The sequence below is a fragment of the Harpia harpyja genome, chromosome 7 (assembly GCF_026419915.1).
Source record: "Harpia harpyja isolate bHarHar1 chromosome 7, bHarHar1 primary haplotype, whole genome shotgun sequence".
Taxonomy (NCBI): domain Eukaryota; kingdom Metazoa; phylum Chordata; class Aves; order Accipitriformes; family Accipitridae; genus Harpia; species Harpia harpyja.
Window position 1 is genome coordinate 35,735,877 of NC_068946.1, and position 24,222 is coordinate 35,760,098.

Here is a 24,222-nt window from a genome sequence, read left to right on the forward strand (position 1 = left end):
TGCATAATATATAGTATATACTAGAAGACTTGATCCACAGTATACTTTATCAATTTCATGTCTTATTGAAATTATCTATGTGGTATATAAGATCTTGCATAGCAATATTCACAGCTTTGGAATTTCTTTTTTCACATTTGGAAAACATTGTAGGAAATGGAATATAGTAGCCATAAAAGCTTATGCGGTGATGGTGGTAATATTTGAGTTTCTTTCCCCTTTGTAATAAAAGAAGTTCTGTTAACAAGTATGAAGCACACACCATTTTTCTAATGCTGTCTTCAGCTGAAAGTTGAGTTGCATCTCTAGATTTGGTATTATCACCAGAAAAAAAATTCTGGCATTGAAACTGTAAACTCTACTGCATGCTTGTAGAACTGTATTGGCTTTCCAGTGCTAAGAGTTGTAAGAACTTTTAAAGTTACTTTTGTTTGAAGAAAACCAAGTATTACTGGGATAAAATACACAGGAGGCTGATATGTTGACTAAGAAGGTATTATCCTTGTTAAATAGCAACCCTTTGAACTATGAACGCATTTTATATTTCTTACAAGTCAGTATTTACTGTATTTAGAATAGCCTTCAAAAAGCTTCCACTAAAAATGAATCCAGATTGGAAGAGGTGTCTCTCTTCCTATAAATCATACTATCTTTCATGTGCAGTAGTTCTGTGCATGGATATATTCTGTTGTGTACCTCCATTTCTCATTGATTTTGGCAATGGGTAATAATGAAAGAGATCTCTTACTTAACTGGGCACAGAGCATCCTGGTTTACTCACTTGTTGAAAGAATTACTCTAAGCAGTTACATAAGCCCTTTCAGAATTCTTACTTGGTTAAAAAATAGAGAATACGACATACCAGGACTGTTCCTCATAGTCAGTCACTGAGGCAGCCAGAAGGCAGCTATGATTCTTATCTCCAGAGCTCTCCAGAAACTGCAGCTAGCTCAGCTATATTGTTTTTCACCTGTGCATGTTTCTTGAGGAAATGATGCAATTTTGTGTAACTGCCTCAAAGCATGTGCTCCATGCAGTTATTTGGTGTTGAGGCGATAGTGCAGTTGAGACTTAGCTGGAATTTGGGCTTGTTCCTGCTGTTTCTTCCTACTTACCTCTAAGCCTTCTAAAGTCTTTATCCAGGAGCAAGTACTAGTTACATGAACTTAAGAATTAACCCACTCGGGTACACCAATTGATGGAAGATCGATCCAAAGCTCTTAATTTCCTGGGTCACAGTACTTAAAAGCTATTTTAAGCCTAAAGCTCAAAATAATGACTGTTCATGTAACTCCTTTGCCCCACTGGTAACAAACGAGAAAGCCTATATAGCATATCGCTGTCTAGATATGCAGAACAATGCAGGCGATAAAGAAAACAGTGAAAACCACACCAAAACATAGTTTATTTTCTTGGTTGTGAAGATACTGAACTTGTAAACTGTAGGAGTATGTAGTTAGATAATAGAGGAGAAATGCTAGTGGCCAGGAAAGGTCTGTAGGGGGTTTGCAATGAATCAAATCATCAGCTCATGTGATTTGCTGTGCAGAGGCCGATAAGATAATTATCTTTTTTCCTCCTAATTAAAGATAATTTTGAATTCAAGCCTGCCTCCATGGGTGTTTTGGAACTAAAATATATTTTTGTTAAATTGCATTGGATGACTGATACTTTTTGTTGTTTTTGTGGGCTCTCATACTTATTCATTTCACCTTTTGGACAGACACAGCAGATGGCGTTTCTCAGGAGCTGTTCTCTGCAGGCCTGGTTGATGGCCATGATGTAGTTATAGGTAAATTACATTTTTGTTTGCAATTACGCTCTTGTGACAAGTTTGTGTTAAATGGATGTGAAAAATGTTTTCTCTAATGCTGGTTTTCACAAAATCCTTTTTGTTCTAATTTTGCTTTCATATATGCATAGTTCAATCAACAAGCCAATTTTGATACCAGTCCAAGGATTGCTTTTGGAAGTCAGAACTCTTTAGTGGTTTGAGAGGGATGATATAATATAGATCTCTTGAAGGATTATTTACAGTTCAAAGATTGATGATTTTTATGCTAACTTAATTTTTTTGTTTAACAATAAAATTATTTTTTTGGTAGGATTTTGCAAAGTGTGCTTTGGCAGCTCTGAAGTTAGTAAGTATTTTGCTCGGGTTCATGGAAGCAGAAGCAAGCCAGAGTTCAGGATCTATGGAAATTGCACCTAGAGATATTATTTCTATGGTAAAAAAAAAAAAAAAAAAAAAAAGATAATCAGAAATGTTTTCTGGCTGCTGAGAGGAAAGATGCTTCTCTATTTTTCTATTCTGTGCTTCGGTAATTTTTTTTTTTTTTAAATGAAATTCAGTGATTGGCAAAAATAATTAATTTGGAAGTGCTTATTTCCCTGCAGTTCCTTCTCTTCTTCTGGTTGCTCAAGACCAGTAGATACATAGTTACCAAAATCAGAGGGGAGCTAGTAGATGCTAAATGTGTGAGAACTGAAACCAGGAATACTAGCAAATCAGTCTTTGTATTGCAGTCAAAGAAGTTCATATCAATTGGTTCAGATATCATTACCAAACTCCTCAATGATATGGACAGTGTTTTACAAATCCAAAAGTTCATGTGACTGGCCTGGAAGATTATCTAAGTACATTCTCAGTGCATTTGTAGGGTAGCTAAAGTGTTTCAGAGAGAACCCAGTACTTTCGCTTTTGTATGTTGAGAAGACAGGTTCATTCTAGCTGATCTAAGAAACAAAAGGCCTACCTATGCTTTTATTTTAATTTCTAAAGAAAAAGTATTTAGGGGAGGTTCGCAGATGGTACATGCTACCAGGCACTCTTCTCTTAAAGTCACTTCTACTGTGCTGTTACTATATGGGTTCAGGGGAGAGGGGTAGCTTGGCCTTAGTTTGCTGCCTTTTAAACATCCAGTATGAAAAATGTCATTACCGTACTGATGATGATGTTTTTGTTAGAATTTTCATTGTCACAAGATACCTTACTTCATTTAGAAATAATAAATAGATAGGTTTGTTCTGGCTAAGAGAAGAGTTGTTATCTGTTGGCTATCCTACCTGCCTGGACAGTCAGCTGGCAGTCTGTGTTGCACAGAAGTCAGAGTCACGGCTGACGATGCTGCAGTGCAAGTCCTGCTTGGGACCCAGTGAGTCCCCTTTTCCCTTCTTCGCTCTTCCCTTTTCCCTTTGCTGCAAAGTCCTCTTCTAATGCAAAGTGCCAGTACTTCTGTGGGAATGGCACTGTGAATGGGATTTGTTATCATCTTTCAGGGGGAGTGATGGGGGAAAGGCAAATGAAGATAGGTATCCCTCATGGCTTTAGTGATGTGACTTTGGTCCTTGAAGCAGCACGAATATTTAAATAGGTAAGGTTTTCCCTAGCAGGCTTGGTTAGAGACACTGTCTAGTTAATAATAAAAGTTTATTTCCTTGCTTAGTTCCTGCTTTGAATTGCATTAGACTTTGATTTTTAGCCCTATGATGATGGTCCTTGCTGTTCTTTCCTGTTTATTTTTTTATTGTAGTATTAAAAAAAAAAGTAAGGAAATCATATTTCTTGTATATAATGAAAGCATTCAACTTAAATTTAATTTTATTCATTATAACGAGTTTATATGTTCATTTTTCTGTGATGTTGTAACTTACCTCAAGTTCCACAGGCACAAATTCTTGCATGACTTTGTACTATAAGTTTCACTTGTGTCTGCTTCACCCGTGAAGTTGTTCAAGTTCTCAAATATGTTTGGACATGGTTATCTTCCTAGAAAATGACTTTAGATTTCATGTTTTACTGAAAGACAAGTTCTGCAAAATGTGATTTTACTTAAAAAAATTTATAGTTGGACTTAAGTTAGAATATGTTTGTGATTTGCTTTGGGAAAACTGGCTAAATCTTCTATGGGCATGGAATAAAACAACTTGCATGCAAGCAGATTATTGCAAATTTCAGAATTTCACTGTAGCAGTGCAGTCCCTAAGAAATATTTCAGTCCCTTAGTTTAAAGCAGTAGGTCATATAAGAGAGCACATGGTGCTGAAAATGTAATCTGCTTACAAAACTAATTTTCTGTGTAAAATGATTTTGCCACCTTGTTCACTTGAAATTAAAGGGTTTAAAATCTTCCTATATAGGAAGAGGGGAGTAGTATAGAAGAGCTTGGTTAACCATCTTCACCAGAAGAACTGAATCCATTAGCTTCCAGATTGAAAGCAGCTGATAAATTACCGTTCACTTTTCAGCTGAAGCATGCAGAAATTCAGCCTCTACAACATGAATGAAAACAAAGTTCTGAGATAGTCTCAAAAAGTTGTTCTGTAGTTTCTTTTAATGGATATTGGAACATGTAGAGGCTGGGAGAGAAAAGAAAGGTGAAAATACCTGTGCTTATCTTGAACTCAACAATTTGTTGGCGTAACAGCTGATTTTCTGAAAGGACACTTGAATAGGAGTCAGTAAAAGCTGTTGTGGAAAGTATGGCCATGGCATATATGAGCTGAAGCTGTTAGTGGGGACTAGCTGACATGTAAGTTCTGTAGAATTTGCTGCTAAGCATCAACACGCTTCACCTTTTGAGTGTTGCTGGATTTGCTTCACTTAACACAGGCTTCCCAGGAAGATTTCCATTCTGATAAGCAATAAGTTCAGCTACCTGTTCTGCAGAGAAGCAAAAATCCCATCTTGCATGTTCAGTTCCGGCTACGATTGACTGCTTTCTGTTCTTATTGAAAGTAGCATTGTTTCACAGGAGTCCCTAGATCAAGGGAATCAGTGCAGAGAATTTTGTTTAAAAGCAGACTAGAGTTTGCATTTGCAGAGGGGAATGAATCTTGGAGCTTATATGTAGGCATTGGTATCTAGCTGATGAGGTATTTTTATGCAGTACTGAAATAGCTATGTTAAATCATATGAAAGATCTGGAGTATTGTTAAAATACATTCTGAGATGAAATATGTCTCTGTGTATATATGCAATATATGTATATTAACTAGTAAACATTCACCTAGTAATGCTTTATTATATTTTTGATACCATAAAGGAAACTCAAATCATATCAACAGTCAGTTCTGTTGAAAATCACATAGTTGCAATCCTACTTCACTGCTGTATACAATGTGCATATAATTCCAGCAAAGCTTTAGGCTGTAGTTAATCTTCTAGAGGTCTTGCTTAAATTTCAGAACCTAAAGGTGTATTTACAGTTACTAAGTTGCAGTATATATAAATAAATACTTCCCTTCCTGAATACTGCTTAAATAAAAGCCTTGATATCCATGCCATCAAGAAATGTGCAGGTGCCCTTCACTATATTAATGTACCTTTATTTTAGGTGTTTTTGTCAAAAAGTATCTGTGAATACCTTGAGCATCATGGAAGATGTATCTTCACTTTTAAATACACCAGACATTAACTACTGGTAAATGGGTATCTGTCTTTGGTGTTGGAGCCAGACCCAGGTATCCACTTAGTAACCAGAGAAACAGCTTTTAGTCAGTCAAAACAAAAGCTTCCTGCTGAAATGCCTAATGTGTTTAGAAGAACCAGCTGAAAACGCAATAGATCATATTTTGAAAGTAGCAAGCTTTTTCATCAGCACTTTGAATATTTTCTTAGAAGTGTGAATACAATAGATGCCATAATAGTTTGACTAAGGGTTTGGGGGTTGTTGGTTTGGGGGTTTTTTTGGGCGGGGGGAGTGGCAGGCGCATGGGCAGAATAGCATTTTTATTTGGTGCCGTTACTGTGGTAAGTAGACAGGAATTAAATTGGCATCTAGAATAAAAACAAAACAAAAAAAATCATGGCTGTGGATGGGTTATTTGGCCATGAGCGCAGAGAACATGTATCTGACCAAATCCAGAATGTCATTATTTCAAGGGATGTTAAACAGTAAGTAATATGTATGGTTCCCAATTAATCACAGTATTAAAGTATTTGAAATTGAAACAGCTGACTTAGAATACCGTGTCTGCTGATGCTGAAGGTACTTTCATGCTAAAATGGAAAGATGAAAAAGCAGAAGCCCTGTTTGTTAGTATTACTGTCTGTAACAACATCTTAACTCATAGTGTCACTGACAATCCAATTCATAGAAAAGCCTCAGAGTTACCCAGTGAATATCCTTTTGCTTTCCTCGGTTTTGCTCTGCATTTGCTTATACGTAGTTTTCTTTGCTGTCTTATTAGATTAATCATGTTTGAAACTGAATGAAGTGATGCCTTTTGTTCAACTAGTTCCGGCTTATCTTACTGTAATCAGAAAATGGAATAGTGCTGCACAAGTAGAAAGCATATTCCATTCATTTATGTCCTCAAAGAGCGGTAATGTTGCTATGGGTAGGTGACTTGGATAGCACTACCATTTGAAGGCAGCATAGGTTTGTCATTTGACATCAGTAGTGTTTTGAGATGCACTGATTTTTGTAATCTTTGAGGGAATGTGTTAGGAGTTTTGGTTTTTTCTTGTGTCTGTTTATTCTTGTGGTTCAAACTGAGTGAAATAACTGAATTTTTAGTTAAGTGTATCATGTTTTTATATATTCCAAAGCTCCCTGTACCCATAACTTTCTAGTGAAAAAATGCCTGTATAGACCCTAACAATTAATTTCAAGCGATAGACTAAATACTTTGTTTTTCCTTTCTGAATAATACATTAAAAAGTAAAATTAGAGATTTAATGAAAACCTGACTGTATTTTAAGGCATTTTGTAGAAACTCTTGAGCCTTCAACGTGTGCCCATAACTCTGTATCTCTTTAGCAAGATATGCAAATGCATTACAGCTAGGAAAATATCTCTGAAATCCCCAGGGTTTAACTAAGGACTTAAATATTTCAACACATCTGGCTCGTTTAGAGCTAATGCATTGAAGGGTGACTCATAATGACTAGACTGCTGGGAGTTCTGGAAGCTTGAGGTACACCCGCAGGTAATCAAGCTTTGCATCTAATTGCACCTTCAAAGTTATTTTAGGTATATGTTTTGTATGTAAAAGGTGCACTTGAGAAAGTATATTGTGTGAAACCAGCAGGTTTCACGCAGGTTCCCACCTTGCTGAATTTTCAGTGTGGTGGAAACTTAGAGGTTCAAGGTGAAAAAACCAATGTTGTGTTAGGTGAATAATCACCACTGCTGTAATGGCGGTTGTGGCAGAACTATAAATATGTCATGTAAGAAATTCTCCAAGTGCGCAAGTTATTCTCTACACATATGTGTTATTCATGTGTCGTAGTAAATGTGCCTCTCTTATAGCCATGATCAAGTAAATAATAATTTTTAGTTACTTTAAGAAAAAAAAAAAAGGTGGAATTGGCAGTTGCCTTCAAAGAAAGTTCCTTTTTTCAGCATGCAGTCCACCAGTTCCTACTTAATTGTGTAAATGAGGAATAAATCCATCTGTTTGTTAGTGGGATTAATTTGGGTTTTGCCTGATATGGTAGGTGATGAACTCGTAGACCTGCAGTGTGTTCTCTGCCCTCATAGGTCTGAATTATAGGTTTGAGGTCTTTCCTTTCTAGTTTAAAAAAAAGACCACTGTGAATTTGAATCAGAAATTGCAAAGACAGCAATGTAAGTAATGTTCTTCTTTTCAATAGTAATTTAGTTGCTGTTATTTGTTTCCTTGGCATTCACTTCTCTGCAAGTGGTTAGTATGTCAAAATAAGGATTTATTGAGGTTCTTCAAACTAGAGGTAGTCTATTTCAGAACCTAACTCCTGCACTTCAGGGAGTCTTTTCTAAATATATTTTTCCTTGTTTCAAGTTTCAGATATAAAGTATTGAAGTAGCCTGGCTGCTATTTCTTCTTCTTAATAGTTTTGTCAGAACAATATCTATAATTCATAGCAGAACTCAGGACAGGAGATGTGAAGATCTGATGAGGAGAGGAGATTACCAAGTAATAATATGCATAGCAGAATGTGACCTGCCTTATTTCTGCATAGACCTACATTTCAACTCTAATCCAGCATGATGAAGGTATTTGTTAGAGCGGTCTTCAATATCTTGATGACAATCAAACTGTTGTCAAAACCTTTGTCTGAAAGCTAGCACTGGCTTTCTACATTCAGTCACTGGCAAATGATTTTTTCAACCTTGTACTCTGACTCATTCTTTTGTGTAGAGAATTTATGAGCACAATTTACTGTAATATCTCAGGCTTGTTAAATATTCCTACTAGCAATGTTGGGCAGCAGGTCTAAATTTTTATTTTTAATGTTCATTTGAGACTAGACTGAGGTTTAGAATGCCGAGGATCATAAAAATGCTTTTCTCAAAATGAAGGGGAAATTGTGAAATCTGTATATACTCCTTCCTCATCTTCGTGGATAATCTACCCCATTAGACACATGCAGAATCAAGGTCTGAAATAGATAAGCATTTAAGTATCCAAATATATTCTACTTACCTTTTTATTACACTTTGTTTTAAATGTGCAGTGGTTTGCCTAAGTGCTCTTCACACACTCTGGGGGGAAAAAAAATAATCAGTCTGAAATATCAACCTTCTATTTTTTTCGGAAGTTTCTGGGAAAAGGTACAATTTGCCAGTTATATTAATATTGTAATTTAATCAATAAAAACAGTTATCACAATTTTGGTCTTTTTTTTTTCTCTCTCAGATTGTAGAATGTAAAACATTACCTTAAGATCAGATATCCATACTAAATAATTGAGAATTTAAGAGTTTAATAATGTGTTATTGGAATTGAAATAGGTAGATTTCTAGCACTAAGTTATTTCATTTTCCATTTTGAGACAGTGCTCCTGTTTCATAAAATATACTGCTTCTGTTAGGTGGGAATTTTTCCATCAGCTACCTAAAGAAAAATGAAATCTTGTATATTACTTTATCAGTCCTCGGTTTTCCAATTTTTGTCTGTGACCCCTCGTATTAATACCCCATGTTAATGGATCTTAATATGAAGACATTTGAGGCCTACTTTTATTCCATAAACCCTTTTATTTTTTTCAGTTTGAGCAAGGATAAATATTTAAAGTCTTTATTTGTCTGTAGAGGTCAATCAGGAATATATGTCTCTGATGTCTCTTCCATGCCTTTGCCTGTTCCACTCTTGAATAACATAGCATAACTGGTTAGTTGTTAAAGCTTTGGTCCAACTTTTTTTCCCATCCATCCTTTTCTGGAACAAGATACCTTGATGCCAAACTACTAGTTAATGTCCTTAAAAATGTCTAAAAAGATGTGAACTAGCCTAAACCTTGGTTGTCTGTATAGAATAAATTAATTAATACTTAAGTTAAATCAGCACAGATTTTGGTATTCACTAGGGGTAGCACAACCTGCGCCTATGAGTGTTCTGTGCATAACTTGAGGTATTGCTTGCCCCCTTTCTTTACTATTGCTGTATGTTGGGCCATTCTTCGGGATGTGAGGATAGTTTTATTTGGTACAGTTCTTCCTCATGCCTGGTACTTTATACACACATGAAACAGCATACATTCCTGGGTTTACCATGTTTACAGTATTGGGGCTCAGAACCCATATGAACCACAGAGCTCAAGTGGTTTTAATAATACTTTAAGCTGTGGGAATTGCCCTGTGAAATTGTAGTCCTGTTCATAAGGATGCTGTAGGAGACCTTTTTTGGTCTCTGTGTTCCTTTCAAGGGAGAACTGCTTTGGCCTTCTGTTGTCCTGTAGCTGTCCTCTTTAAGCTGTGTTTTCTGGTTGTGAGGCTGCAAATCAAGCTGTTAGATATTAAAGTATCAAATGTTGAAATGAAGATAGTTTCCACTGTCTTTATATCTACTGATTCAGCAATGTACTTTGAGAATTCAGACAGATTTGTGAGCCTTAATCTCCCTTTGATAAATTCCTAATGACAGCCTCTTCATAAATAATACATTTCTAAATGTTTTTAATGTTTCTGCCTTATCAATGTCCAATAACTTCCTCAGAAGAGAAGCCAGGCTTGCCGTTGATATTTCTATTTTCTTTTATTTCTTTCTTGTAAGAATCATGTCTAGCTCCTTGCAGTCCTGTAGCAATAAACACTTGCTAGTTAGCTGTCACAGATCTCAAAATGCTTTAATATTTCCCTTGCTACTGTTCTCAAGCAACATAAACAAAAGGGATTTTATGACTAGCATCCTGAATGGGTGAACTAATGGAATCACGCTGCACTTAAAAGACCTTTTTGACCTCTCTTTGAAAAGTCTTTTAATCTTTCGTGCAGACAGTTCGTGAGCTATTAGATAATAATAAGAAAGTCAGAGATTGAGAGGAATTGTTACCAAAAGCGCTAAAGGTTGATTGCTTTGATTGTTTGCATAATATACTATAATCCAGTGCTAGCTAGGCTTTAAAACTTAGTTTTGATTTTGTTATGAACTTGCAAATGCATGAAAACCATTGTGTAGTATGAAATATAAATGAATGTATATATTGCAATGAACCTCTTGCAATATGTGAAACCGCCTCAAGAGCATGCATAATAAATTCAGCCCTTTGGAGGAAAGCCCCACCAGCAGCTGAATTTTCAGGAGTGATAATTCCATTGAAAAGTACTCCCTGTCACTCAGGCATCTTGCTTCCTAAGACCCATACAGGAGAATACAGCATTAATCCTCAAATCAGCGGACTCCCAAGGCAGTTAATTATGTAGAATTCCATGTATCAGATGAAAATGGCAAAACAACTGCCTACAGTTGGGGAAGAGGTAATATTTGAAACAATCAGCAGGAAAGCCAGTAAATCTGTGGAGCTTTGAGTTTGGCCTCTAACAGCAATACCATTGATGAAGTAGGGAGCAGTTGAAGGTGGCTATTTCTTATAGACTGAGTTTTGGACTACATAACAATTATTCCACTTTTCACTTATTAAAAATATTTTTCATTTTCTCAGAGCTTATAATTTTTCAGGGTTTTTTTGTGACAGTAATTTTGCGCCTGAATAACGTTTTCCCTTTCCTGATATCTGAATTTCAGGATTACAATATGCAATAGCTTTGCAAACTGTTGAACCTAAGCATACTGTCAGAGGTTCCCCATCCACTCTTTTCAAAATGGAAAAGCAGATGAATCATTATTCTTTTGAGAGCACCCCAGAAATATCATCTCAAGCTTTAGATCCTGCTTGTGTCTGTGTTTATGCCAGATGGCTCCAGCTCAGTTGGCTGGGTCGGCATTGTACTGGAAATAGTTCTACTGTACTTCATATAGCTTTATTTACTGTCTCATTAATTTTAAATTTTCCAGAAGTTTTCCCTATTCAGAAGCCATTAGGGTTAGGTTTCATGCCGTGTTAAGAATTTTAAATAACCAGGCAGAGTCCTATCACATTACAGGAGCAAAACAGCTATTTCAGTCTGCCCAAAGTATGGTTATTCTCATATATTTATTTGTGATCTTAAAGACATCCTTTTTTGTTCTGTTACCTCAGCTTATATTGATCACTTATTTAAAAACTATAACTGATGTGGTTGGCCAAAATTGTCATATAGCAAAGAGTGATTTGTAGAATATTCTATATAAATATGCATGCTAGAGGACTATGTGGGGGTTTTTTTGTTTATTACATCTGCAATTAGCAGCCTGTGTTGTGTATATTTATATGCTGGGTTTGACCTTTTATCCTATTGCATGTTCTGCAAGTGCAGACACTTATTTTGACAGTCGCACAACCATTTGTCACTGAGCAAAACCTGCAAAAGAACCTGGAATGATTTGTGGAACATAGGTTGCTTATACGTCCCTCAGAAGCCTTCTGATGAAAGCAGAATGGCACCTCATTTATTGTTGTAAACAACAAAAAGCCTATTGTGCTAACTGCTGCTAACGTTTGAAGAGGGCTTTTGCTCCAAGACATGATTTGAAGTATACTCTGTTTACTTGAGGTTACTGCTGGCAAAGGTTTTTCCATCACCACTTAATTTTTTCCTGCGGTTATCCTCTTCATGTTTCTTCTTCTGACTTTTATAGGAACATGGCCATAACATCTTGACAAAACACTCTGCAAAATAAAGTTGAGCCTAGTATATCCAGGCCTTGTAGAAACAGTGAATTCCCAACAGGATTTGAAATTGTCAATTAGTGCTCCTTGCAGGCAAACTAATCTACTATGAATTTCAGAAGTTGAACATCCGAGGCGTGACTTCAGAGTACTTCAAAGAAAAATGGCTTTGTCAATAGGAACTGTAGTATACTTAACTTAGAGATAAGGTGTAAAGTAGAATCCAGAGACATATATTTTACAATGCTTTCCACTTTTCCAAATAATTTAAGTATCAGTGGAGAGAACGATTCCTACCTCTCTAGAAACTCCTAATGTGAAACTCCTTTTCACTTGAGGGAGAGCATTACTGTATGAAATTGACTTTGTTCACTGACATGCAGTAGAAGAATTGTTGGGAGTGTGGGGGCGGGAGAGGTGGTGAGAGTGGGCTGGTTATTTTCCTTGCTAGTGTTTGCAGATGTGGTTGGGTTCATCTGCATTTAGAAACTTCGGGCTCATTTTTTGTATTTAAGCCAAATTAAAACTTTGTACGTGAACTGTACTAGGAGGGTTAGTGAGTCTCAACCTCATAAATCATTTTCCTTGATAAAAAGAGGCTAAATTTAGTAGCTGGGGGAGACGTTCATCAGTAAAGCCTAATAGCAGTTCCACTTAAAAGTAATTGTTCTTCTTTCTTGCCTGATGTGATCAGTAATTCTGAATAGGGCTGAACAATAGCAGCAACTGCTTGTATGCGAGAACATTGTTTACTGTTGTGAGTATATGCCTGGCATGAATTTCTCTGTGTCTTTCGGGAGACTTTGCATACTTAGTGGTCCAAACTATGTAGGTTTAATAATAGTCCTAAATTTTTAGGCATATATTTGTAAGAGTGGTAAATCAGTTATATTTAATGCAACTGATAGCTTAATTTAATTGCATTTAAAGTAGGGTGAGTATTCCACTCTAGCGTATGTTGTTCTGCTTATAATTTTGAGGATGTCTTTACTGTAGTTAAGATGGGATCCTGAAACTTTGTGGAGAAATAATTGGAAGGCACTACAGGCTGCCTTTCAGGAAGGACTTTCAACTGCTTGTATGGCTTCTACTGCCTGTGCTGCAGGCCCTATTTCTAAAGGAAGTTAACTAAAGTAGAGATGCCATGGACACCTGCAGTTCGTGGGTTACTGCTGTTTTTCCTAGCTGACTATATCAGGCCCCAAAAGATTCCAGTTACCAGCTGAGCCCAGATCTTCAAGGTGTTCAGGTGCAGAGAGACATGCCCAGTGCTATGTACTTATCGAGGTCCTAGAACCTTTGGCTTGCACTAAAGTGGAAAGGATAATGATTGTCTCATGCCTAAAAAAAAATGAACCATACTTTAAATAGTTCCCTGAAATGGAGACTTAGGTATCCAAATTCAGACAGTTGCCTCTAATTGTTGGTCTTGCAGTCTAAACAAGGACAAGACCTAGCAAAACAAAAGCAAGGAGTTAGAAAAATGGAAAGGATACCAACAGGACTCTATGGTTTTGCTAGGTAATTACACGCACATATTTAATTCTTGTTGGATGTTAATTACATGTGTTTTCAGATACTGCAGAAAGAGCAGACCTTTCGGGGGATTTGCATTCATGGTGGCTTGACTGAATGGGATTAATGACATTATTTTGGCAAAATCATTTTTATTGTCATTCTGTAAAGACCAGAAAATGTAAAACACAGTACCAAAAGTCACAGGTGAAATGCTAGTTTTACTTGAAAAATGGTGAATACGTATAATTGAAATTGAAAAGATCTCTCTGTAGGAAACTGGGGCTGTGACTTTTTTATGTAAACTTGTATTCTAATACTCTTTGCAGGTCTGCTTTCTCATTTTCAAGAGTAGCCTGAAAACATCTGGCATTACTCCCTTAAATCCTCCTAATTTTGTGTTTGATTAAACATGTCCCACTCTAGTTAAGGCCCATCAGAGAAGCAAAAATAAAGCATATTTCATATGCTTGCTTCAGATGTTTCTCTAGCATTTTATATGTAAAAGTTTTTGGCTTGTGTTCATATTAAAAGTAAAGACAAGTGAACAAAAAAACCTGTGTCCCTGTAGCATTTTAATGAGGACTGTTCTTTGAAAAGCAGTTTTCTTGAAGAATGATATCCATCTAAAATATCACTCCTTTCTGTTATGGTAGTTCATTAAAACACTTGCTGATAATGAGCTGCTGTTTGCAAGTCCAGTAATAATAACTTTGCCACTAAGTTTGCCTAAGGGCAGCTGGAAATTTTTGCATTCAGGCGAAATAGCCAAGCAGCATGCTGACTTGCCTTAGTTGTCTGCTCAACATTAAATGAAAGGCCACCCCTCCCGAAGAGAGTGTGCATTTGAAGCTCATATTTTTGTAACATTTTATAATAGGTGAAGTTAGGAATCTTTGGATTTAGGACCCAACTCCTATCTGGTTTTGTAGCACTGTGTCTCCATTTCAGTGAAGCCAGCTAACACTAGCTGGAGAATTTGTTCTTTCTTTTTAATTTTTTTTTTAAGACATGTTTTATGGCAATTTGGATAAGCCAGAGCTGCTCTTGAGTGCATGATCCTATTTTATAGATTTTTTTAAGACATAAAAAATTGAAGCTATTCTACCCTGGCTTCAGGAGCTATGAGGCTGAACGCTCCTTTTTTGCCTACGTATGAGGTTCTAAGTATTAATTGTAATGAAATGCATTATCTGTATTTGCATGTATTTTATCAGGTACGAGGTCTTGCAATAAAATTGACTTATTGATTGTGGAAGTGAATTGTGTGATTAAAATAAAAATTGTTTGTAATGACTAGAATAAAGAATATTATGAATAATGGCACTTTAAAAATGGAAAGACTTTCTGTTGTAATGCCTGTAGTTGAGTTCATTTAACTGTGAAGATTAGTTTTTTTCCTTCCAAACCTGTTCTCTACAAAATGTACCTTATGCTTGCTTTTAAGGCTTGTTTTTAGTTTCAAACACCCTTTCATCCCTGGTCAAATTTGTTACAGCTGTATAAACAATCCTTGGTGCCATTTCAGTGGTATAAAGAAAATAAGACCCCCAAAAATTTAATTTGCATTTAACAGTGGTAGATTGGCCTAATTGTTTACTTCTCTAAATTCCCTTGCCAATTACTGTACTTCCCCCTGTGAGGCCAATTTCTGCTGCTACACAGTGAATCATATATGATCAGGCACAGTAGGAGTGAAAATTTTATCTTTGTGATGTTAGAAAATGAAGGAAGTAGGAACCTGAGTTTGTAGCAGTAGGACATTCAACACGCAAATGTTTGCTGTATGTCTTCCATGTTATGAAGTCTGTGGAAAGTATTATTTATGGAGAACATCTGGTTTCTTGCTTCTCTGCTTTATGGTACTTACCTACTCAGTGTACTAAGAAATGTCTACTACTGTTTATTTCCTTTTCAAAATCTTGTCTAATCAGCTCTGCCAAGTGTGGATTCTTTATCTCATGCTGATGTCCTGTTGATGACAACTTGTGCTCATAAGTCAGTCTTGAACAAAGGCTCTCAATGATTTGGTCTTGAGTTAGCTCAGGATCTATGACTGTGCAAAGCTGGGGAGCAAGTTTAGTAAATGTACAAAGCTGAAAGCAGCCAATTTTTTGGTCAAGATTAATGGTAGCAATATTGTAGAAAAATTAAAAGTGTGACTTAGGTGTTTTGATACAAAAAGGGTTTATATCTTCCTGCCTCCTCCTCTGTTTTCAATTATTCCCTTCCTGCTACTTCTGTTACAGCATGTAACGTCTTCTCTGGACATTCGGGCTCTGTAGATCTAGTTCAACTGTTTATTGCTGTTACATCACAAGTCTTGGTCATGCTTGCTGAGAGAGTAGTTTGAAGATCAGCTCCGTTTGTACCACTCTCTTATTTTTGTTCATTTTTCTTTTGGTACTGAGCTGTAACAGATCACCAAGAGTCTGTGTGGGTACTAATGCCAGCCCAAAGAAGGGACAGAAGCACACACATCAAGCCAGGAGAAGTGGAAGTTAAAGGGGACAGTGAGCTCAGCCTTCTCCTAGAAACTTGTGCTGATGGTGGCCCTGGCTATAGTAGAAACATGATGTAAATCATGACAGCCATCAGCTTAGCCTTGGCTGTGTGATTCTCCCATTTTCCTTGCACTTGCATTTGTGTGATTGTTAATTGTTTTTGGAATAGACTAAGCTGAAAATTAGTCGGCTTTTTTTCCTGTCATTTTGTTTTCACGCAGATTTTTCCCCTGAATCAGTTCACAGTCACAAAGTATCAGTGACTGCAAAAGAAAGGAGGCAGGTTTTATGGCAGCCTAACTGCCCTCTGACTTTCAAATGACAGCTAGAGTGTGATTAAATGATTCAAGTGGTAATTTACAGATATGTACGTGTGTAGAATTAAGTAGAAGATTCAGTATGAGGCTTGATGTCACGTTGCATGCAATTTTCTGTAAATCATATTTTTTTTAATACTTTATTTTACAGTTGCTGCTAACTTACAGAAGATAGTAGATGATCCAAAGGCCTTGAAAACATTGACTTTTAAGTTGGTAAGTAAAAGCATACAGGGAAAAAACAAACTAATTATCACAGTATTCATACAGAGTCTGGATTTTACCTCATTTACAGCTATTTTGCTGAATAAATGTGTTGACAGGTAAGATGATTGAAATTGCCATGTGTGAGAGAAAAAACCTAAACCCTATTTTGACAGGACATTAGGGATATGTACAGTCATACAGCTCCATAGCTGTTCAGGGGGAAGGAGGTTTATTCACATGAGTTCTGAGGAAGTCTGAGGTTTAGGTGAGAAACTGCAGGGAGAAAACCCCTGGAAAGAATTGCAGAAACAAGTAAAGCAGAGAAAACGGTAGTTGTTAGGTTAAGTCCTCTCCACTCCCACTCCCTCAGCTCTGCCCTGGCTGAAGTGTCCTCTGGTAATGGACAATTTGTTCCAATCCCATTTTTCCAACATCTGCCCCCGTTTTTCTTGCATGCAGGTCGCTCTCTCCACTGCTTGCTTCTCCTTAGTTCTTCCCTTCAACCTTCTTCCAATTGACCATCCACACTTGCAAGTTGATCTTGCTCCTACTGTATTTCATTACTGTTTCTCCCTTCCCACCTCTTTCTGTCTAGTCTATATACAACATTAGACCCTGGGTTTTGGCCTGGGACTGTTTTCTGTGCTGCATTTTGTGCTCTGGACCATGGGTCCTAATTTTGGTTGATTTCGATGCTATCATGATAGATCTAATTTAATGTTAATAAATTTACATTGCAAAAACTCAATTAATAATTGATGTGCTGTATTTGTTTTTATTTCTTGCTAAAATTAAGTTGAAAAATTTACATACCTAAAGCTATTGAATGATTAGCTACGTAAATACCAAACTCTTACCAATCAGCTTTCAGCACCCCTTGCTGAGAGTGACTCAGCCGCCTATGAAAGACTAGATTGAATGTCTGTTAGATAAGCAGGTGTCCAGAATCAGAGCTTTGTTTATAAAGGCAGCTGCTTCAGATGGGCTGTAGAGTGCCATTTTTAGAGAGTGACCTAGTTGATGATAATGTATTAATTCAGGATTGTTCTTCCCTTGTCATTTTTTAAATACAGATTTGAGTAGTTTTAACTGACCAAATCATTCGGACTCTTTTTTCTTCTACAGTCCAGTAAAATCTCCAGAACTCTACATGTTTCTTTTGAGAAGGGGTTGGGGTGGGGGAATAAGGACATGTGACTCAAATTGTTTTGTTTCTGTGGCCCTTACTATCTAAATATAACTTAAAGGCTGATGCTTCTCTTTTTGCAGCTGATCTGTGTTCTTGCTGTCTAAACATCTGACTTAGCTTTATTGTGTAGTCAATGGCATCTCACCAAGAGCATTTAGATACATAGATACTCCAGAGGGTCTGCAGAAATCTGAGTTTCTAGGTCACACACTTAAAATAGAGGCTTGAGATTCCAAAATGTAATATCCCATAGTATCCAGTTAATGTTTATATACGTTGAAAACAAATCCACTTGAAAATTTAGGTTGGGGTATTTCTGTGATTCAGTTGGATTTATTGCTGAGGTGCAGTCAATGTCACCTGGTATTTCAGATTCCGGTGAGTGAATGCTTCTATAATACTACTCCTTACCATAATCAGAATTAATAGACAATCCAAAATCAAGGTCTTTGTCCCTTTTCAAGGTAAGTTCCATTGGCTGGGTAACAATTCCTGAGGTTAATCTTTAACCTAGGTTTCCTGCATTAGTTTCCTACTTCCCAGGTAAAGAACATAACCACAAGAAGTATCTTAACTTATTCTTACCCTTGGATTAATTTAATATATGTTCTGTTCCTGCCTGTTTCTATATTGTGTAGTGGAGTTGCTAAATGAATTGTTGCCTACGATAACTCTGTCATTTGTTTGTATGCCCTACTGCATCTTTGTTACTTCTTAGCAACCTCTCACTGAATTTGAGAGCACTTGTATGCAACTTGATTAAAACATACTTTGTTGCTAAATATTTCATGGGGATTCAAAGTCTAAATGTAGTTAATCCAATATCCTTTCAGAGAATTCAATTGAAATGTGCTCTTTAGTCTAGGATTAGTTACTACTATTTGTGGGTGAGGAATCTGGTTAGTATCTCACTGCTTGCAGATTGCTTTTGCTGGTATTTTGCTGGTATATAATATTTCTAGTCAAACAGTAAGCATTTTCATCTCTGGGGAAAAAAGAAGAACTTATGTCTTAACCGTTTTTGTCTTTAATTATTGCCAAAATGGTAAAGAAAGTTATTAAAGTGAGGTGCCTGGATGAATCTGTCTTTAAGGTTGGATCTCCCTCTTGCATATTTTTTTAACAGTGCATCTTTGATCTTATAATGATGTCATTCTACAGAATATATAGAGTATTAAACCTCCCCTAGTTGACTTGGCTAACACAGAATGATAACTTCTCTGCAGTTATCCAGCTGTCCGCACTTTGGGAAGCAGGCTGCTTTAATACACAAGTAATCTTGACAACACTCAAGGAAACACAAAATTATTGTGCAGTATAATTTGCATTTTATGTAAGTTTTTTTTCATATGAAAAAGGGAGGAAAAAACCATTAATGAAAGAATGTGTTCAGTCACTAAACAGTGAATTGCAAGTACTAAGAGCTTTTCTTGTATGTTGCAATTTGTGTATAGTAGTTGTACTTATGCTAAGCACAAAATATAAGCTAATAGGTTCCAGGTGCATTAAATATTAGACAATATTTATTGAGAAGGAAGGCATTTTAAAAATCTATATGCATCTAGATATGTTACTTAGCATGGCTTTGAGGAGATTGATAGCTAGCTAGAGTGTAGAATGATGTTAATAGTATTAGCTCTTTTTATCATGGTACTTTAAGTGCAAAATTCAAACTCTATTTATTTAGTAAATTCCTAATACAAAAAACATTGAGATATCTTAATAGTAACTGATGGTGATGATCTCAGACCTTTAACTTGCAGCTTCAGTGGAATAAGACCTGTGAAATACTCTCTGAAGAGAGAACTTCTTTCTGTCTGATCAAAGTAAATTTGAAGGAGTAGCCTGACGTAATGCTTCCACAAGTACTGAGTGCGTTTATTTTTGGTCATGAAAGCTCAATGGATAATGTCACTCAGTGCACTCGAAGCCTGAGAGCTCTTTTCCTTACATTGCATATACACAAACCAGTTCTACTAAAGGATTCAATTGCTACTAATGCAAAAGGATCCAAGAGCATTTTTATAGGGTGAACCCATTGTTCCAGTGTTTTTTTGGGGGATATGCCAAAGAGTCTGAAGGCATCTGTCATAAGTAATGTACCATTACATACTGTTCATCCAATTGTATTACTGTTTTGATTTATCTATGACATAGGTGAAGAATGCGTAAAAAACTTTATTTAAAATGTAGTCACTTCTGTCCTACAGAAGCAAATTTTGTCTTTAAAAATCAAAATATAAAAATATTTTGCCTAGAGCGTGTGTAATTTTTTAAAAGCAGACCTAAAGTAACAGTTCAGTCCTGAGCAGGGTGGGTTTATATTCTTACTGTTATTTGTGAAAAATGAACGGATTACTTGTGCCAGTTTGTACCGTGCCAGACTTTACTGAAGAAACTCAACTATACAATTTTAAGTACTAGATTGTACTGTCAGAAAGGAGCTGTCCTTTTGCAAATATTAGTATTTACTCTTCATAGACTGCTTCAATCTTTTGTTTAAAAATTCAGTGGATTGATATTCCAAACAGACTGGATAACTGGACTCATGAGACATTTGGTGTCTACAGCACAACGGTAAAAGTATATTCTATACATGTAGCTTATTTGCTCTTCATGAGTGAAAACCGTGTGCTTATATGAAAAAGCAAATTTGGTTCCAATGTGGAAAGGCTGGGTTAAAGAATTTGGGTCTTTAAGTGTTCATTTCCCAGTATTTTTTTCATAATTTTTAATATCGATTAAAAGTTTGCTAAAATTAAGGATGCAGTTGGCTAACACCAACAGAGGATACACCAAGCAGTCTGAAAGCTTTCCTTCAAGTAAGCTGTTTGCTGACTAGGTGATATGGGGAGAATTTATAGCCTGGCTGTCAAATCCTCCTTTGTAGTGTGATTACTAAACGTTTCTATTTGTACTTGCAGGCCTCTGGCTGTGATGGCACTGAGATTCCTGATGAAGTGAAACTGATTGGGTTTGCTCAGTTAAGTGTCAGCTGATGTCTGTCCCTTGACCCCAAGCCGAATTGTGAGATTGCGAAGAGGCCAGCTTAGATGCAAAGGAAAATTAATGCACCACACACTGAGTTCTGCTTCATTCTCTAGCAATTCACAAATTCAGAACAAGCAAAGCCCACAGCTACACTGCTGCTGCTAACATTCAAAATGCTACTAAATGTCTCTTAGCAGTTGATTTGGATTCCCCCTAAAAAAGCCTGTGGAAATGCACTCAGGTGGCTGTATTTATTGGTTACAAAAGGAATTTTCTATCAAGCTTACTTCTTTCATAAACTTTGAGTGATACTATTTTACCTGTACTTGTGGTTGGTAATACTGCCTCTGTTCTGTTACATTTAGAAATTAACATAAATATAGAAGTTAAGAATTATTAGCCAAACTTGAATTCTGGTTTTAAAACTTGACTGTGAATTTTATTTTTCATATATTTATGCATTACACATCCTAGTAATAAGAAAATGATTTGACTTGATCATGTGCTATTTGCAGTTAATCTCCCATTACTTAAAAAGTTTCAGGTATATCTTTGAAGTATTTGGTAACTTCTAGGGGTTTTTTGAAATTAATTAATTAGGCATTAGCAAGCTTTTGTTGGTTGTGTGTCTGAAAATGAGTCCACAAACTGATTGTTAAGGGAGTGGGAGGTGCCTTGCAGACATTGTTTTAAGAATGTGCCTGAGGCTGCTTAAATAAATTATCTCCATTTTCTAGAAGTACCATACATATGGTACAATATATAAAAAATATATATAGTTATCTGAGCAAGGAGGGGATATACAGTAGCAAAGGTGTTAGAGTATTTTGACTATGCTTTATCGGGGAGTCTATGAGCTAGAACTACTTCGAACTGTTGTCGTTAAGGTAGACTGCTTACTGTCTCCATCTCTGATCAAACTTATCCTTAATGATAGAAACCGGTTTCATACAGGTGATAAAAACTTGAAGAATGGAACTGAAGCTTTACTTGATGTTCTGCAAAATACCAAGGTGGAGTGAAAATAATAGGGCTTTGTGCAATGATCAAGTAAAACTCTGTTACAAAGAAAACACTTCTGACCTAAGTAGTCTTATGCTTAACCTGTGACATAGATGTTATGGAGCTAGTGAACCTTAGACAGACTTTCAAATTTGGAGACGTGTTTCTCAGAGGTTACAATTTAAACTACTTCCTAGCTAATCCTAGATAAGCGGCAGCTCTTTAATGTACTGAAAATGGCAAATATATATTATTAAGAGAAGTTATTTATAATGCCTTGTCATAATCGTTGAGGTGTTCTTAGAGCCATTTGCATATGACTCAATGTAATCCCATCCCATCCTACTGTTTACATGATGATTACTCCAAGATGACTGCAAGGGTTAAAAAAATAAAATTAAAATAAAAGTGTATTGCACAAACATATTGGTATTTTGAATTTCCATGCTCTGTGTGCATTTTGATGGCTGTGCGGCAGGGTGATGTTATAAATGTCTGCTGCCCTTATTTAGTTTATGAGCAGCACCTGGGGGAGGAGAACGGGAGAAAACACTGCTTCTTGCTCATGGGAGAGGGCTGCTCTTGACTGCTTGCTTTCCAGTTCTTTGCAAAAGCCATTTTTAAGACTCCTGAGGTGTTTGTACTTCAGGAAATCATTCGGTTGTTCAGGGCAGGACCTGTGTGCCTGTGGGATAGTGGTTTGTGGGGGGAAGAGGGCGAGAGAGGCCCAGGGCAGGGCCAGGGCTGACACCTGCTGCCCCCAGCCCGACTGTGGGGCTGGTGGCCACAGCCGAGGCTGGTTGGGGCAGTTCCGTCCCTCCTCGGGCCATTGGTGACCTCGGGTCCCTTAGTGCGGGGAGCCCCAGTCCTCGGGGTGAGGGTTTTGCAGTGAGTGAGGGGCTGGGGTCTGCACCGTGTGGTGAAAGGGCCCTGTGCTGCGGTGGGGCCGGGCATGGCCTGCAGCCAGCTGAAGGCAGTGAACAAAAACGGTAAGTGTGCCTTTCCTCGGTGACAAAAATGGTGTGTCTTTCCTTAGCTTCGGGGTGTCTTTGCAGGCGGGGGTGTGGTATTATTGATAATATGCTCTGTATCTCTTCCTCAGTGCCCTATAATCGGCTGTTTATCTCTCGCCTGACTTCGGTTAATGCTTTGCTTGGCCAGCTTGCACGTGCTTTGCTGCGGGCTCCCTGGGGCCAGCTGGTGGAGGAGCCGGGCAGGGGACTTGTGGCAGCCACCAGCGGCAGCGCGGCGAAGGCTGTGCCTCTGGGCACCCGCCGGTCTGCGGCCGGGGAGCTTCTGGCTTGGCTGTGCTGGGTGAGAACAGAGGGCACCGCGTTGCGTCTGATCTGGGGAGCAGGTTGCAATTTGGCGGCTAATTATTCATTGGCAACCTTTGTGTTCGAGTAAGAGTAAATGAAAAGGTACCTTAAATGTGTGTCTACCAGTGAAACAGTTGACAACCTGCAACACTGTGATGGCTACTTGAGCAGGACCTGAAGGAGTTAAGTTCAGAGGATTGCTGTAAGATTATTTTTGTTACATACATTATGTATGCTTCTCAAAATGTTGCACCGGTATTGACTAATCCACCTGCAAAGTAGTTAGCTGGTTAGCTTTCTTTTCCAGGCGAAGAAATGAACGTTCGGGAAAGCGTGTTGTTTTCGCAGATCTATAAAAGAAGTGGGAATACATAGTTGGATGAAAATTGTGTTCCACTCACTATACGCCTCCCCGAAGGCTGGGGAAAAGGTGTTGGGGTATGAGTAGCAACTGTCAAAAGCACTCATCTGCTGTACTGGTTGGGGCTGCAGGAGGTACCTAAATAAAGAAGAATGTAATGCTTTAATTGAAGCAGTCTGCAGTATTGTACCAAGATAAAGCTGTAACAGTTGTTGCTCACTTACAGTCTCATGCAGAAACATGCCAATGCTTCATAGAGCTTCCATGGTTCAGTGAGACAGCAAATTCATACAGCAGTGTTATTTATCGCAGCTGTGTTGGTGCTGCTTTTTACAATTTTTTTTGCTGCTGTTAAGGTATTGTGAATAAATACAATGTGAGCAAAATTAGTTCAGAAGGACAATGACCTGAAAGAAAAGGTAGTTGCAGCTTTAGTGTCTGTTAAAATGAAGTTCATAAGTAGTTTATTGTCACAGCTATATATGGGTGAAAAAAAGGTAAAAATATACAGTAGGTTGCAGTAGAAAGTAGTGTGCAAGTGATGATAGAGTAGAAATAGCCACCAAATGTAATAGGCATTTGCTTCCTGAATACTATATTCACATCCTCTGTTGAATAACAAGGGAAAAGAGAAAACCAGCAAATATTTATTTATTCATGTTTACATGAAAAGCATTTGGGAGATGGGTGTTAAAGAAGTGCGGTTCCGTCTGGGCGTGTGGTGTTAGTCGTGCCGCAGTTCAAACCCTAGGTTTCCTGAAGCCGAGTCTCAGGCATCGAGTCTCATAAAAATAAATAATTTAATAGAGTGGTACAGCAGCAAGATTAGCTCGAGCTGGA

At 37.3% G+C, this 24,222-nt stretch overlaps 1 protein-coding gene across 3 annotated transcripts in view; it reads left to right on the plus strand.

Moving 5' to 3' along the window:
* The window catches only part of STK39 (serine/threonine kinase 39), a 108,175-nt gene extending 86,049 nt beyond the window's left edge, over positions 1-22,126 (plus strand). For all 3 annotated transcript variants that reach the window (XM_052792944.1, XM_052792946.1, XM_052792945.1), the window contains 3 exons: positions 1,724-1,792; positions 16,465-16,529; positions 20,634-22,126. In XM_052792944.1, the coding sequence (XP_052648904.1) occupies positions 1,724-1,792; positions 16,465-16,529; positions 20,634-20,708 (209 nt within the window). In that variant the 3' untranslated portion in view covers positions 20,709-22,126. The remainder of the gene's footprint in view (positions 1-1,723; positions 1,793-16,464; positions 16,530-20,633) is intronic.
* Positions 22,127-24,222: the final 2,096 nt, after the last annotated feature.